An 18,447-nucleotide genomic window follows, 5' to 3' on the forward strand; every position below is an offset into this window, starting at 1 on the left:
CGCTTTTATCGCTTTTATAAGCGACTTACAATTGCTATATATGTCAGAGGTCGCACGCCTCTGGAGCAACTAGGGGTTAAGTGTCTTGCTCAGGGACACATTGGTGTCTCACAGTGGATCCCCCCCCCCCCCCCCATCTTTTTGTGCTTGAACGGACACATACACGCAAAATTATGTCAAAATGCCTGTCTTGGCGAGGATCCTAGTAAGCACTGTTGCTTATGTGAATGTAAACAATTGAGAAAAAAAAAACAGATGAGGATCATTATATTGGATCAGTGCATTCGGTCTTAAAGTGACAGCAGCCTAATATTCCTGCTGCTGTCTGTGTCATTAATGTTTATTAAACAACAACATACAAAGACAAACTCACATTTGCATCTTTAACAAAGATTAATTATATTTATACAGTGAAGACTATGCAGTGTTATTTTACATTTGATTATTCAATTTCTGTACCTGAATACTGTAAGACTTACCTGAAAAACAGAAAGCACTGTTTATGTCATTTGTATTTTTGTTCTATTGTCTATTTATCTATGCTTCTAATTAGTTTATTATCTTTAATGCAGATTCACTCCCCTACAGAATCACCCCAATCATTCTAGAATGATTCATTCTTTCCAAAGCTAATCAAGTCATCTGCTGAAAAAATTAAATAAATAATAAAACATAAGATTAAAATAAATAAACAAAAATTAGATTTCAATAAATGATTATTAAAATAAGTAAATAAATATCAAATAAATAAACAAAAATATTAAAATAAATAAAACAACAAATGAGTAAATTTTAGATGAAAATAAACAATATTTTATTTAAATAAATATTTATTAAAATAAGAAAATGAACAAACAAATAAAAATGTATTAAAATAATACAATAAACAAATAAATACAATTTAGATGAAAATAATTAAGTAAAGAAATAAAGAAATTAAAAAAATAAATATAGATGAGTAGAAGATTACCATTAAATTGTAATAACATTGTAACTTAATGGAAAAAATACGTATTTCCCAAAAAAATATTTAGACATATTTATAATATTACATTTTCACAGTATAAAGTTGGTCTTTATTCAAGAAACTATATAAATGCCTTTTCAATTTTAGAATGGGGGTCCCTCACATAAGAATTATCATATTTGTAGTATACATGGCATCTAAGAGATTCAAAACCCTTGCTCTGAGAGATTGTTGGGTGATAGACTCTCTGTTTGAAATATTTGTTTTAAAATATTTTAAAAAATTTAGAGCCTTTATGTTATTGGTTAAAAATATTTGTCAAAAATTTGTTGGAGCCTTGATGTTATTCTAAAGTCATATTAATTGAAGGTACTTGGTGTAATCACTGTGTATATATAGACCAGTGCGTCTGTGAATTGTCTGGTCTGTCGTCTGATTGGTTGATCCCCCCTGGTTCCAGATTCCGTCGGGAGTTTCTTAATAATCTCAGCTATGGCAGTTATTTGCCTCTCCGGTCACTGTTTATAATGTCCGCAGTAGAAGGTTCTTCACTGTTCTAGACAATCTTACTATAGAGTCTTATGGTGTTGCATTACTAATGGAAAATATGTGTATATGTACAGTTTTCAGCCACAGCACTTAAACAGGAAGAAATGAGAACGCTGTGCAGTGTCCTTAGACTTGGTCAAAGATTATGTGTGCAAACAAAACACTCCTTTATATTCACTCTAAGAGCTCTTTTATCCAAACACTAGTGCAATTATTGAAAAGGAAATCCAGATGGAAGTTTATGTGCAAGCCTCAGTAAATCCACATCAGATTTAACCTGATCCCAAATCAAGCTGGTTAAGATGGGGGCGCGTCAAGGTTGAGGGTTTCAACACCATCCCCTCACAAATATTTTGGCACCTCTTGATGTGCCGTCACCTGCCATGTTCCTGAGCAGGATGTGAGCAGCGAAATCGTACATGGAAATAGCACTCACTAATCCAGTTATCCAGATCCTCCCGTTACGCAGCTGATGCCGCCACCTTTGTGGGAAACACCGCTCTGTACTCACTTACTGTTATCATTGCTGCCCTCCAATGCAAAAACAGATTAAGGCTACATTCATCCGGATACATTTGAAAAACAGCATTTCGCTTCAAATCTCTGTCCACACTAGTGTTTTCAATTGTTTTATAATGGTTGCTCGTCCACATATTGAAATGCTGGAAAATGCTTAAATCATTTTACTGCACATGCATAAAATGTAATAAAAGTCATCTTTGCTTGGATGTAATATGAAGACTGTACAAAGTAAAATTTTTATAACAGTATAACCATAACCATAGATATCTATGAGTACAATATGCGTCACATGAATAAAAATGTCAAAAACATGTAGAATACCTCAGTTTTCTCAGTCCACACTTCAACGCAAAAATTTAATTCGTTAATTGTATCGTTTTTTTAAAACACTTTCAAACACTTCCGTTCGTTGATCATTGTACACATTGATGAACACCATGGCCAATCAGAAGTGTTTATGATTCTGCTCAACAGCGCTCAAAGCGTCACAATTTTAAAATTTCAGTACCATATTGGTAACGAAGTCGATACTTTTTGACAACTCTATTGGGGTCAGTACGATTTTTTTTAATTTTTTTGGGGATGTAATATGAAGACTGTACAAAGTAACATTTTTATAACAGTATAACCATATAACCATAGATATCTATGAGTACAATATGCGTCACATGAATAAACATGTCAAAAACTTGTAGAATACCTCAGTTTTCTCAGTCCACACTTCAACGCAAAAACTGTATTTTTAATATATCCATTTGAAAGAGTGTTTTCAAAAATACACTATCTGTCCACTACTAACAGAGGGTGAAAAAAGAGAAAAAAATTTGCTTTCAAATGTATCCGGATAAAAGTAGACGTTGCATAAGACAGATGTGACAGAGAACTACTGATACATCTGCATGGTTAGATCCAAACTGGGAGCTTTTTTATCACTTCTGGGACTTTTTCTAAGTAGATTACTGCTTTGTTTGTATTACTGTACTACTTCTTGCTAAAAGCAGTATGTGTGTGTGTTTTATGTCACAGTGTTGTGCAGCCCTCACATATGTTAGGCTGGAGTTGTAGAGAGAGGAAGACACTCAGACTGAGCAGACCCTGATTTGATGTATAACTCCTGCCAAAAAATCCTTGGCTCTTTTTCATTTACCTTCCTCATACTCTTGGGCTGGTAATTTTGTTAGCTTATAGAAAGTCAAGACAGTCCACATTGCACGTCCTGGTGAAATCAATCTGTTTTTAAAATAATATTCCAGTTTTATTTGTTGTATTTAACCACAATATATATTCATCAACATGATGAAAGCATCTTCGACCCATCAGTCAAATACTTTAACTGTTTTATTTCAGTCTGAAAAACAACATTGGAAATGGTTGTTAAAAGAAGATTGCAGACATAAGCATTGGAAAGAAAACATTAATTTGCGTTTGCCATGTCGGGGTCAGCTGGGGTGACAGATGGAATGTGTGTTGAAAAAGAGTCATAATTCTCACATGACATCACTGTATTTAGAGTATGTGATGCGCTAGTTTATATTACAGCACTATGTACATTCATTCACTACCGTTCATAAGTTTCATAAAATACTGAAATTTTACAAATGTGACGCTTTGAGCGCTGTTGAGCGGAATCGTAAACACCTTCTGATTGCCCATTGTACTGACGCGCTCATCGGATATGTCTGTGATTGGCTACAATGATCAGCGTTTTTTTTTTTTTTTTTTTTTTTTTTTTTTTCTGAAAGAAATGAATCATATAATGTTACAAAAGATGTCTCTTTGAAATAAATGCTGTTCTTTTGAACCTTTTATTCATCAAATCATCTTTAAAAAAATTATCATGGTTTTTACAAAGAAATATAACACTGAATATGACGAAAAATGACTCCAAACTTTTAAACGGTAGTGTACATGCCAAAGGCACAGATTATAGAAATACATTTTAATCTAATATAATCCATCGATATATAATACATCGATAAATAATACATCGTAATTTTGGGGTGAACTCTGCCTTTTACTGTTACTCAAGTGTTGTTTTTTGTTCTTTTTGGCAGAGGGAGACAGTCACTTGAAGGACTTGATGCTGGTGGTGTCTATCGTGATTGGAGTGGGGGGCTGCTGGTTCGCCTACATACAGAACCGAAATTCTAGGGACCACGTGGGCAAGATGATAAAGGACCTAGAAGGCCTTCAGAGAGCTGAGCAGAGCCTCCTGGACCTGCAGCAGAAGTAAGCACTCAGTTTGTATAAATGAACAGAAAACACACTTACAGTAAATAGCAGCTAGCAGGCTGGAAAGGCTTTAAAGTGGAAATGTGATGCTTATATTTCTTGATGCACAGTTGAAAAGAATTTGTGAAGCAGGACTACTTTTCTAGGTGGAGGAACGTCTGGTTGTAAGTTAGCAATGCAATTCCTGTTGTTGGAGTTTGAAGAACTCAGCTGCATTGTGAACAGTTTTTCATGGATAGTTACATCACACCCCAAGCAAAAGAAAAAACCCAAAGTTCACTTTTTAGCTGGTCATGATATATATTAAAAGAAAGTAAGTTAGAACAAACAGGATTATTAAGTGATTCAGCTCTAGTCTCATGCTAACTCATGCTTAGTTAGCATGGGTATACTTTCCAAAAAGATAACGATTTTTTTTCAAGATAAAGTCTGTTTGCTGTTGTTACTGTTAACAAATCTCTCATCCGTTTATACACACTGAAGGATGAATATGAATTATGGCCTGGGGTAATTGACAGCATGCCACACATCAGGTTGGAAATAACCTGGAAAATACATTTAAAGTTTATTACTCATTCAAAGTGCAGTTTAGTCTGGTTATTCAATTTGGAGCAGTTATACTTATTAGTATATTCAAACTTTAATTTTTATTTGAAATGCTAGACAGTTCCAGACACTGTAAATATACAGGATAGAGGATTTGAGAATGTGACACATCTTTCATCACATTTAGCTTACAGCACAGGAGGCTACGTCACTTTTTTAATAGCATGATTCATCAGAGATTTATATTCCATTAGTAAGCAGCAGCCTTCCGTTACGCTAATAAGCACTAATGCATATTACTTAATACTTTATCCACATTATTCCTACGCTCCGTGACGCTTTGCGTGAATTATGGGTGTAACTTCCGTTAAGCTGTAAACAATTAGTGAAAGACTAGCCATATGGACACAATAATATATATATTTTTAAACTGTGTACAATGACATTACATTATTCTACTCACCCTTCAACCTCTGAACATTAAAAGGACATTTAAACGTGTAAAAGCATCAACAAGGTACTTTCAACAGACCATGAATATTTCCACAGCAAAATCGGACGGTTAAATATCACTGTGGTAATCTGTATTATGTAGCATAAGTTGCCTTAATAAAAAAATTAAAAAATTATTTACTTCAGCAGCATTGTGTGATACTATTTCAAAGTGATTTCAGTCATTTTGACAGATAATAAATTGGAATTAGCTGTGAAAACAAACCTGGAAAGAGACTGAGGATTTGGGGAGAAAAAAAGAGAGATTCTTCGTGCATTCCAGTGAATTATTAATGGCATATCGTAAATTAAATGGGAGAACAGACCACAAATGTGCAGTGTATGTTGACCTTTTTCATACTATTACAGCGGAATGCAAAAGGAAAAAAGAAAATAATCACGAGGAAAAGAATGCAGTGACTGAAAATAGCTCTTGCCATTGATATTCTTTTTATAACATGTCACGTTAAAATTCCAAGTGTTACGTTGTTCTCATGTTATTCTTAAATAAAACATGAAAGAAAACTGATAGCTCATTGAGTCAAACTGGCGGATAAGCTTTATTTGTAGGGAAACCTCATGATTTGAAATGATTCGTTTCAGTCTTCCCCAAACCAGAAGTGCCACCCATAATTCAAAACGCAGTAAGCATGTCAGGAAAAAGCTGGATACTTCATTATTTTAGTTAACTTTATTACAGAGCTCTCTGTATTATTTGATTCTGATTTGTATTTCACAGAATAATTCTGTCAGACATTTTTGTATGACCAAAAATGGTATATATTGGGCACTATCCATGTAAACTAGTCGTAATTAGATAAATAAATAATACTTGAAGAAAAGTTCATGCTTTATTGAAATACTAACGTTAACATACAGAAGACATACTTATCACATCTAAAGTGTCCTGAAATGCAACAATGTCAGTCAGATCTACACTAATTTGCTATTTAAAGACAAAAAGAGTAATTTGTCTGTCTGGTGGAAATGTTTTCATTTCCTACTATCTTTGTTCAGGTCAAAAGACTCTTGCAGGGTGATGTAAGCATCCTTTAAAATTCCTTAAATGGCAAAAGGACGGGCAGTGCTGAATCCTGCTTGGAGTGTTTCAGACAATCGCACTATCATGCTGTATGCTCAGTTCAGCTGGCACCCGCTGCGCTGAGGCAGAACAGAGAACGTGTCTCTGTCTTTTTTCAGAGGTCAGAGGTCTGGGAGAAGATCATGATTCAAACATCCTTTCTTTACGGTGCATTAATTTAAAGCAATGGCCTTATAAGGAGAGAGATGAGGTTTGGTGATCTATATTAGTTTACTCAAGGAAAAAGCTGTAGCGGAAGAATGTTTGTTGAGTGTAATGTGATTAAGTCACTGTGTAAGTATGGCCGGTGTAACAGCAGCCATGGATCTGAGTGTGTGGCATTTCTGTCATGTCCTTCACTCTATATCCCGTTTGGAACAGGGATCAGGACACCTCGTTTCCACTTTGATCCTCACTACGTCTGTCCCTGTGTGATGCAACTGGAGTTTCTGTCTGTCTGTATCTTTCTGTCTGTCTGTCTGTCTATGTATGTTTGTTTATATCTATCTGTCTATGTCTGTACGTTTGTTTATATCTATCTGTTTGTCTGTATGTTTGTTTATATCTATCTGTTTGTCTGTATGTTTGTCTATCTGTCTTTCTGTCTATCTGTGTGTATATATTTAGCTCTGTCTGTCTATGTATGTTTGTCTAAATATATCTGTCTATGTATGTTTGTCTATATTTATCTCTGTCTATGTATGTTTGTCTATATTTATCTCTGTCTATGTATGTTTTTCTGTCTATGTATGTTTGTCTATATCTGTCGGTCTAACATTCTGTCTGCCTGTGTCTATGTCTGTATGTTTGTCTATATCTATTTGTCTGTCTATGTCTGTCTGTCTAACATTCTATCTATCTATCTGTCTGTCTGTTTCTCTATATCTATCTGTGTGTATGTATGTTTGTCTACATATTTCTATCTAACGTTCTATCTATCTGTCTGTCTGTTATGTTTGTATGTTTGTCTATCTCTATCTGTCTGTGTCTATGTCTGTATGTTTGTCTTTATGTCTGTCTGTCTGTCTGAATCTATATGTCTGTCTGTATGTTTGTCTATATCTTTCTGTCTATATGTTTGTCTATATCTGTCTGATTAACGTTTTCTCTCTTTCTGTGTCTATGTCTGTATGTTTGTATATATATATCTGTTTGTCTGTTAAGTTTTTTTATTTATGAACTTTTTTATTTGTTCTATGATGTTCATTTCCTTCCTTTTCATTTATCTTCTGCTTCCCTTCCCAGTTATGAGTAAGTAACATTCTGCCTTGGCCACTGTCGTATCATTGACAGTTTGATTTATAGCTTACTTCCTGTTTGAACATGGACTACGTCAGCACGAGAGAAGGCTGCCACGTGCTTTAGCTGAAAGCCTAGGAAAGATCACATTGTGTGATATCACGATTGCACTTTATTTAACAGTACGTGCACTAACATGTACTTACAGTGTATTTATCTAAGAAAGTACTGGTAATATAAAGTAACTACATGGGTTAAGGTTAGGTTTAGGGGTAGGTTCAGGGTTAGTACTTGTTATAGCCCAGTTATTATAATAATAAGTACATACTATGTTCATAGGGAACAGGACTGTAAAATAATGTGCTACCAATATCACAGATACGTATGTCAAGCAAAACTGATTTTAATTATTTTAAATGGAATCGAAGACCTTTTGTCAACATGAAACCACATTAGCCACATTAACACAACTAAATTTAGCCATTCTCCATGACCCAGAATCTCTAAACAGTCTTCCCCTATATAGCTGGGAGGATGCATTTCCCTTTAATTTTGTAAGGAGTTTTTACCACAGAATTACCACATCGAACAGGCCACATCTTGTTCAACTGTATTTTCATGAGGAAGAGGTGTGGTAGAGTCTTGCAGATCCAGTTCCCTTTTCATGGTGACTCAATTCTCCAGAGCTCCACCTGCTGGTGACTGAGGGGATATTATAGATATATGAACTGTTTGTTAAAGGGGTGGTTGATTATGATTTCACTTTTCTAATCTTAGTTAGTGTGTAATGTTGCTGTTTGAGCATAAACAACATCTGCAAAGTTACAACGCTCAAAGTTCAAAGCAAAGGGAGATCTTTTCTTTTAAAGAAATTGCTTTTTAAGGACTACAACAAACGGCCGGTAGGGATTACACGAGCTTCCTCCCGGGTTAGTGACATCACCAACCATAGAATTTACATAAACCCCGTCCCTGGAACACGATTTATAGATTATCATGACAGAATATGCTAATCAATGACTAGAAGATAACTACACATCATCTACATAAATTCATCAACTAACCATTCAGAAATTTCCTGTTGCATTCTACATGTTGTCACTTCTTGAGTCTCTCCATCATTGTCCGACTCCAGTTTGAACATGAAAGGCTAAAAGTCTGTGTGAGTGCAAGCTCTTGTAGCTCCGCCCACTGTGCTGGGAGCAGCGGCTCATTTGCATTTAAAGGGACACACACAAAAACAGTGCGTTTTTGCTCACCCTCAAAAGGTGACAATTTGAATATGCTGTATAAAAATATCTATGGGGTATTTTGAGCTAAAACTTCACATACACACTCTGGGGACATCAGAGACTTATTTTACATCTTGTGAAAAGGGCATTATACCACCCCTTTAAGTAACGAGTCAACAGTGGTGCAGCTTGAGATTGATAATGCGTTTGTGTTCAGGCTGCAGATCGCACAGGAAGAGCACCACTCAGTGGAGGTGGAGAAGGTCAACCTGGAGCGGCAGATGAAAAGGGAGATTGACGAAGCCAAGCAGGAGGCGCAGAGACTGCGAGAACTACGTGAGGGAACTGAGAACGAGTTGAGCAGACAGACATATGCAGAGCAGGAGCTGGAACAAGTATGAAGTTTTTGTTTTGTTTTACTCTTATCAAAACTATAGCCTATACAGTATATCTATATTTCTATATATATTATAAATGACAATTCATTTAAACATAGCATTTATAAAAGTAAAATAAATAAAATACATTTATAAGATAAAACATAAAATAAAATGGTAAAATTAGCTATTATTAGAATGCAAAATATTGCAGAAAGTCAAAATTGTAAAGTTAGCATTTATATGTGTAGTACCTCCCCTGAAATGTATTTAATTTCAAGAGGGTGTTTTTTTCCTTTTTTCTATCAATCTTCCAATCCCTAGTAAAATAATGGCATGTTTATGCCTCTTTTCATCATTCGCTCATCAGCAATGTTTGGAAACCCTTGCAGTCTCCCTCAAATTCACCTTACAGATGTCCCATCACCATGGGAACTGCTGAAGAGGTTTCCCTCATCAAAACACTGAAATGCAGCCAATATTCATGAGCGTGTGTGTTTGTTTTAGGTGCGAATGGCTCTAAAGAAGGCCGAGAGGGAGCTGGAGTTGAGGAGCGGCTGGTCTCCTCCTGAAGCTCTGCAGAAGTGGCTGCAGCTCACACACGAGGTGGAGGTGCAGTACTACAACATTAAGAAACAGAATGCGGAAAAACAGCTCATAGTGGCTAAAGAAGGGGTAAGATGGTCACATACTCACAAAATGACAAGCTTTAACTGAATATTACATCTGTTTTGCTTGTTCAGCTAGCTTAGCATCCAGGTATTGCTTGTTAACTATGAAGTTGTGACCACCATAACAGGCAGAAAAGATCAAGAAGAAGAGAGGAACTCTCTTTGGGACGTTCCACTTGGCCCACAGCCCTTCACTGGATGATGTTGATCACAAAATCCTGTCAGCCAGGTGAGTCGCCATTTTGAGAAAGCTCTTGGGAAGCTTGGGGGTCTATTTTTCTTAGGGGCCATTCACACAGAAGACGTTTTTTTGTGGTAAGGAGTATGGGGGGGAACGCAGGGTCTAGAGCAGAGCTATTCAATTGGTCAAATCTGGCCCGCCAATCATCTTCATCCAGCCCGAGGGCACACAGAGTACATGCGCCTTGAATTCTTTTTTTACTAAGTAATTTTCATTTTTGGGTGAACTATCCCTTTAATATAGTCATGTATATTGTATTTAATTTATTAGAGGAGTAAGAGTATAAAATTAATTTTGATAAAACTATTGAAGTTTCTTTGAGTGTTGGTATAGTGGTTACCAACTTAGTCAGACGCACTGTCAGAATATAATTGGGTTAATTTAACCCAATAAAACAGATGAAATGAAATGTAAGTGCAATGGTTAAACACGTCCATCTAGCGCAAGTTTACATAGAAAAACAATGGAAAAGTAGTGCAGTGAATGGCCCCTTAGTGTGATTAACTTTTTAATAATCTGAAGAACCTTTTTCAACTATGAAGACTATTTCTTTTGTGCAATGGAAAGGTTCCATGGATATTTTAAGGTTTTTCATGGAACCATAAATGCCAATAAAGAACCTTTGTTATTTTTTTTTTTTTAAAGAGTATACAGCAACGAAACTAAGCCTCACCTCTCTTTCTCTCTCACTTCTGCAGACAGGCTCTGGGAGAAGTGACCACTGCTCTGAGAGAAAAGCTCCATCGGTGGCAGCAAATTGAGATTCTGACCGGCTATAATATTGTCAATAACCCTGGCATGTCATCTCTGGCCTCTGCCCTCAACCTGGACCCTGCTTTCCTGGGCATCCGCTCTGCTACACCCCAACACCTACTGCTATCCGATGACCTAGACGACATGGACGAGGACATACTTTCCCCAGGAACCCTGCAATGTGAGTTCATCAAGCACACAAGTGTGGTACAATGAGTCAAATCCGATCATATTCATCTGTGTCCAAATTTAAAGCTTCTCAGTCGCCTATAACCTTTTTAAAATGAGTTTTCTAACCCTAATACTTGGCAATTAAGCTTTCCGTTGAGCTCTGCCTTTTGTGGTGTGATATCATTGGCTAATGTCCGCAGATGCCGCCTGGCAGATGGATCGGCGAGTGAGCGACCTTTGGCCCATGGCCGTCGAGAGCCAATCGCCGTGGAAACAATCTGGTTGGCAGCATCCCCTTTATTCTCTCAGCCAATGCTGACACAAAGCAAACACTTCTATTTCCCTTCCACTGGCCAATTAAAACTTTTAAACTTAAACTTTTAGATGGAATTTGTATTTACAGCTCTCAAAAAAGCCTTAATTCTTTATTAGACTTTTGAAATGCAGATGTGGAATCAGTGCTGCTGTTAATATTCCTTTTAAATGTGGATAAACTCCAGAGCATGGAGTTTCTAATTCATAATAGACCAAGCCTGGACCAAGATGGTCTATTATGAATTAGAAGCCACTGATTCCATGTTTGCACTGATTTAAACTTAACAGTTTTAAGGTGGGGTCACATTTATTGTTGTTCGGCGAATTTTTGCGAAATCCTTTCATTACAATTGGAATCCACGCAATCAGAAATTGTGTTTGCGAAAGATTTCCCAGCACAGATTTCCCAACGGGTTCAGGTTGTTCACGGGAATTCTCCGTGTTGACCACCAGAAATTTGCTTATTTTGAAAGTGACTTCTGTGTGAGCTGTGCTTCATGCATCGCTACACTGTTGACAATATATATTTAATTCCCGCGAAATTATGCCAAAATGTGACCACACTTTTTATATTGGAAATGATGCCACAAAGCAATGCTCTATAGGTAGCGCACAAGCTAGCTAACTCAAAGCTTTCTTTTTTATTATATATATGGGCTTTTCACGCTGAAATTCTTAACCTTGGGTTATTTCTAACATTTGTTCTATGATGCTGGGTTTCTAGGTTAGTAATTCACAGTATGTCTTTAACGCAGCAGCTTAATGTTAGCATTGCAAAATCTAACTTGGGGTTAAAAACACATTGCTTACCCCCTTTTTACAACCCCACCTTTTTGTTAAACTAAAGTTAAAAGTGGCCTTAATCTAGGGTTAAAAGAAAGATGGTAACCCAGTGTTAAGCGCAGAGTGCAAAGCCTGTATTTAAACTTATTAGACGGCTCTTTGGAATATTCTGATTGGACGATGGCAACATTCTGCGCATAAACATTTAGTAAATTGTCTGTTAAACTGTATTGGCTGTTGTCGCAAGCAGACAATGGGTCTCATTCACTAACCTAGTATGTTTGCAAATTTGTGCATGAAATCTGCAGATGAACATTTTCATGAATAAATCATGATTGATCAAAATCTTTCATACTAAAATGTATTTTACATTTATAAAAAAAAGTAGGAACAACTGAAACCACATGTACGCAACAGATCTTGGTGGGCTTATAAACGTGTTAAGATGAAATAGAAATGATTTGTGCATGTTTTATGCAAATTACTAACTTTGGGTATGCAGTCGTTTATTAGAATACTCTAAATTTATTAACATTACAACGAGATTAAGAACAAATTCATGCTTGTACGCACTTGTTGTGGATTAGACATATTTTTTGTCAAAAATTCTGTGTATAAATACAAATAATCCACTCGTTATTGGTGAATGAGACCCAGCATCCTACTTGCTGTGTTAATTTAATGTCTTTCAAATCACTCCATGATCTTCTGACAAAACAATTAGACCAAACAATATTTCATATCCATTTATTCGCTAAGTAGCCGTGTAATAAGCTGGATAATGTACAGTCAGACGGTCATTATCCATCTTAAACGTTTCCATGATTCATACCACTAACCAAGAGCTGCATCTCTGCAGTATTTTGGTGTAGGCTGGAAACCATGTATTCGTCATCGTACATTTTTTGTGGACACTGATCTTCTTTGCACTGCGGCCTTGCAATGCTTTCACACTTTTATATGTTCACTTCCTGTGCCACGTTATCAGCTCTGTTTCCTCCCCAGCTCTGTTTTCCTTCATTAACCACAGTTAATGTGGTCAATCATCATCACGCATGCTCCTTCCAGCTGGAACTTTCAAAATGTGTTTGAGTCATGTGTTTGTAGTGTGGTCAATCTTTTGTATCAAAGACTGGTGTGATGGTACCTACATGTATGTTCTCAAGTTCCCCTTCATCAACATCATAGCACAATATCTCATATTATACCAGATATCATTTAGCACTATCCTCTAGTTGTCATGAAGTATTGAATACTGTTTCCAGGTCCAAGCCTCCATTCCATTTCAAGTGAGAATACTATCTCAACAGCTGTTTTTGAGCACTATAGCACATAACTATAACACATAGATTATAGCACACCTTTAAAGGGATAGTTCGCCCAAAAATGACAATTCTGTCATCAATTACTCACCCTCATCATTCCAAAACCATAAGACTTTCGTTCATCTTCGTACGAATCTTTTTGATAAAATCTGAGAGCTTTCTGTCCCTCCATTGACAGTCTATGCAACTACCACTTTGACACTTTAAAAAGTTCATAAAGAGATCATAAAACTAATCCATATGAATTGAGTCAAATTTTTTGGGAAGAGACACGATCGCTTTATATGACGAACAGATTGAATTTAGGTTTTTATTCACATATAAACTTTCATCAAATCACACAGCAGTTGAGGTTAACGGAAACTTAAGCATGTTTTTTTGATGTGCGAGAACCAATGAGGTTCATTCTCGTGTTACTCAGCATGTTTGAGCTTCAGCAAGAACCAATGAGATTAATTCTCATGTTACGCAGCATGTTTGAGCTTCAGCAAGAACCAATGAGGTTCATTCTCGTGTTACGCAGCATGTTTGAGCTTCAGCAAGAACCAATGAGATTAATTCTCATGTTACGCAGCATGTTTGAGCTTCAACAAGAACCAATGAGATTAATTCTCGTGTTACGCAGCACGTTTGAGCTTCAACAAGAACCAATGAGGTTAATTCTCATGTTACACAGCACGTTTGAGCTTCAGCAAGAACCAATGAGGTTCATTCTCGTGTTACGCAGCATGTTTGAGCTTCAACAAGAACCATTGAGGTTTGTTCTCACGCGTCAAGCAGGTTCGGTTGAGCTTCTGTTTGTCCGCTGATCAATGTTTAAATGTGAATAAAAGACTAAATTAATATAAGGTATAAATACGATATAAATGACGATAAGCATCAAAGGGTCAGTTGTGTAGCTGTTAATGGAGGAACAGAAATCTCTCAGATTTCATTGAAAAAGATCTTCATTTGTGTTACGAAGATGAACGAAAGTCTTATGGGTTTGGATCAAAATGAGGGTGAGTAAATTATGACAGAATTTCCATTTTTGCGTGAACTGTCCCTTTAAGCTAAGCTTTGAAGGACTCAGTGTACACTACAGTACAGTCTTTGGGCTCTCAGTGTCCCAGACTCCAATATGGGTTAGTGTTAAGAATTAACGGTTTGATTATTTCTCCCATGTACATTCAGTATCTCACAGAGACTGGATCATTTGAATGACTAACATCTGTGTGTGTGCCTCTCCTCAGCTCCCAGCCTGGCGTCCCTGCGGCCCCGTCACGGAGACCCCACGCTGAACCTGAGCTCACAGAGGTTGGTAGAGGGCAGTGAGAGTGAATCCGGGCCCCTGTGGCCCCTCGGCCGACCTTATGTGCGTCAGACTCGCAGCCACTCCATCAGTCACACAGAGTTTCTCCCTGTGCCTTCACTCTCTTCCTCTCTGTCTCATCCCTCCATCGTCTCTTCCTCGCGTTTTGCTGCGCTTCAGTACCGTTCCTCATACTTCACGTCACTGGAGGCGGTCTCAGGTCTGCCGCCAACAGGGTTCACCGGTTCATGCAGCGATCAGGGAACTGAAAGCATCGGGTACCACAAACACAGTTTGCTGTGCACACACACGGCATGTGTGTAGGGTGTCCACAACCTCCCTGTTATGAATTAATAAATAACTAATTAAGAACTGAAATATTTCCTATTCTAAAAAACTGACTGCTAAGTCATTTTTATTTTATTTGTAAGCTTATGCATTAGTTTTCACGCTAAATAGTAATGAATATCAATTCTATATCTGTTATATATTTATGAATGATATTATGATTCCACTTTTCTTGAATCATAACTTTTTGATTTAGCTAATTTGTTTTAACTATTTAAATGTAAATGCAATGAGTAACCAAATTAATCCAGCATGCATGTCTTTGTTATTTTAAGTCAACATGAAATCAGAATTCACTCCATTTACTTTCTTTATAAAACGTTCCTGGTGCTTGATTCATCAATGGACATCCTTCCAGTGGGGGAAAAATGTCTTCATATTTCTAAACTTAAATTTAAACTTGTTCTGCCTCTGAAACAACATTTTAGGGGGTGACATGACATTACCTAGTCCTAGACATTACAGACAGGGATTTTTTATTAAATTTTTTATAAATAAATATTTATAATAATTTTAAATAAATTATAAAGAATTACATATTTTTTTGTATTAATTAAATATTTTTTTACAATGTAATAATTTTTTTAATAATGAAGTCATTTTAATGCTTACATTTTTATTATACTTTAATTTATACATTTTTATTATTTTTGTTTTAGGTTCATATTGAAGATAATATAGCTTTTCTAAAACCATGCCAGTTATTAATGCAGTAATTTAATGATGGTTAATGTTACTCTAATTGTTAAGAGAATAATGTTGTGAGAATATAACAAAAATAAAGATGAAAAACCGCACTCTCAAGTTATATTTTCATATATATATATTTTCATATTTCAAATGATGATTTGCGGAATGAGGTTCACCTGTGATGTGTTTTTAAAAAAAACTATCTTTTCGGTGTTTCACAGTACACACTGATGATGGCTTAGGCCGAAACGCGTCTGTGAGGACATAGTAATAATACATTTATGAAAATATAACTTGAGAGTGCGGTTTTTCATCTTTATTTTTGATAAACGTCTTTATTACTCGCACCCATACATTATTTTGGGAGTTGAGCGCGCCTGCTCTTAATAATGTTAATGCGCGCCTGTGAGAATATAACAAGCCATGATTAGACTGGGTAAACCCAGCCCGATCTACCGGTGATTTGATTTCGCCTTGCAGCTCAGGCTGGAAACCTGTACATTTATCTCTGCTGCTTCCTTTACAAATTTGCGGGAACCAATCACAAACTGGTTTATCCACCTGGCGTGCTATTGGCGGGTTAAATCCAGTCCAATTCCTTTTAACCTCCCGACGACGTTCAATGGCTTCTTTTAAGCAAACAAATCGCTCGAGTGGGTGTAAATACCACTAACTTTCATGTTTTTTTTTGCATAACCTGCAAAAATCGCTCGATTCCATTGCTGCTTCGGCAAACCGCTGATCAACACGTTTGGTTACACATTTCCTGTGCAAAGTACGTGACCCAGATCGTTGGTCTGATTGGGTGAAGGACCATCCAATTGCGTACAGAGTCATTTGAACTATGTCCGTTGATCATGCCTCTTGTGCAGTAGAAAATACATAGCAGACTCCCCAGACCAATGTTCAAAATTTAAAGATTAAGCTTAGTCTGGTGATAGCCAGACCAATCCCGATTCTCTGTCTTACCCCTTCCCCTTAGTTTTGCACTCTCACGTAAATGTGCAAAACTAAGGGGAAGGGGTAAGACAGAGAACTGGGATTGGGCCTAAGCCATGATAGATTTGGAGGGGAAGTAATTGGAATATGCTGAGATGTCTTCAGTCAAAAGTTCTGTAGGTGCTTGAAGCATTTCAAGAGGGAAGTAGTATCTCACAATCCTCAATTGAGGTTTGGCTGCATTCTGAATGGATGCCTAATCGGGGATCCAATCGTTTCAAGTGTGATGGAAGTACATAATTAAATAGAAGTAAAATGGATTGCGACTGCCTTTTCATGTTGACCAAGTTAAAAAAAATGTAACTAGCAGACAGAAGGAAAGTAAATGGGTAGATTCTGAAATCCTCTTCTCTCATTGTACCATCATCTAGGGATCTGAACCGGTCTGAATCGGATTCCTCCCTCTCCATGTCTCATTGCGGAGACGCCCAGCGCTGCTCCTCAACTCCCCTCTACAGTAAGCAGTCCAGATCCAATGGTGGTTCCTCCACCGACAGCCTTCTGCTGCAGAAAAAGACCTTTGGCATGGAGAAATGTGCCAGTCTCGGAGAGATCCACTCGTCTAGCCTCACCTCAGCCAACTCCATGCGCTCTCTCAACTACACCTCCGAGCAGGACGGCCCGTCATCATCGTCAGGGAAGGGATCCAGCCGAATCGCTCACATCACAGGCAAGAAGAACCTGTTGGACGAGGACAGTTGCTCCACCGGAGAAGACACTGAAGGTTCCAGCACGAACCGCAAGAAACACACCTTTACCAAAATCTTCAGAAGGCCAAAGAAATAACAACAGTTTTGGGAAAATGTCAAAATATAAAAAAGGACTAAAACCCGCACAATGGTACTTTCTAATCTTGGAGTTTTAGTAAGAAGAACATGTCATTTATGTGGAATTTTTGATTTATATCGTAATTGTTTTGACCAACGGGAACAGCAACAGTTATTTGTTGGGAACAGGTATGATATAACTGTACATTTATTTATTTACTTCAACAAATAAGGGCACTAGATGGTAATGTCCATTTTTTGGTGTGAGTCTCTTCTGTTTTTAAGTGTAGTTAGCGTGAGCTTGAGCTTTCACTCTCAAAACAATGAGACAGACTTTCAGCCTCTGCCTACTCTATGCTGTTTTACATAGGATTTGCTTGGACTCCTTCCCTTTTCATGTGCAGCTCAACATAGTGTTGACAGAGGAAAAGACTTGGCCATAAATATTACCATTCACATCCCCTTACTGAAAAAACCCAGGCCATATGACACAGTATGAGTATGTGTATTGACCGACGGATGTGAGGCTGAATATATCTTCTTACTTGCCTCAGATTTCCCCTGCTGTTACCAAAATTAGTTTTAAAATGTTCTAAACTTTGTTACGTCCTCATGGAGGAGATCAGTGCCTTTCATTTTAAGCATTGCCAAATGTCATTTCATGTGAGTCAGAGATATATACTGTAGTTTCTGATGGTCAGAAACATGTGACTACATGCCTTTAACTTCATTCATGCTTTTCATTCTGGTGAAGTAATAAAACAAGATATACAAAGGGAGGTTTTGCGAATTAAAAGTTGAGTGCTAACATACACTGGGGAGTTTATTTTCTTGACACTAGAACACAAAACTTTAC

At 37.0% G+C, this 18,447-nt stretch overlaps 1 protein-coding gene across 2 annotated transcripts in view; it reads left to right on the plus strand.

Moving 5' to 3' along the window:
* stim1b (stromal interaction molecule 1b) overlaps positions 1 to 18,403 on the plus strand; it is a 37,709-nt gene extending 19,306 nt beyond the window's left edge. Inside the window, exons 7-14 of one of the 2 annotated variants that reach the window (XM_082140901.1) lie at positions 4,093 to 4,267; positions 9,078 to 9,255; positions 9,745 to 9,912; positions 10,037 to 10,137; positions 10,848 to 11,083; positions 11,274 to 11,354; positions 14,729 to 14,792; positions 17,196 to 18,403. In XM_082140901.1, the coding sequence (XP_081997027.1) occupies positions 4,093 to 4,267; positions 9,078 to 9,255; positions 9,745 to 9,912; positions 10,037 to 10,137; positions 10,848 to 11,083; positions 11,274 to 11,354; positions 14,729 to 14,792; positions 17,196 to 17,610 (1,418 nt within the window). In that variant the 3' untranslated portion in view covers positions 17,611 to 18,403. The remainder of the gene's footprint in view (positions 1 to 4,092; positions 4,268 to 9,077; positions 9,256 to 9,744; positions 9,913 to 10,036; positions 10,138 to 10,847; positions 11,084 to 11,273; positions 11,355 to 14,728; positions 14,793 to 17,195) is intronic. The other variant, XM_082140902.1, reaches the window with a different exon arrangement.
* The last annotated feature ends 44 nt before the right edge of the window (positions 18,404 to 18,447 follow it).

This window comes from Leuciscus leuciscus, assembly GCF_965113295.1.
Source record: "Leuciscus leuciscus genome assembly, chromosome: 16".
In the NCBI taxonomy this organism is placed as follows: Eukaryota; Metazoa; Chordata; class Actinopteri; order Cypriniformes; family Leuciscidae; genus Leuciscus; species Leuciscus leuciscus.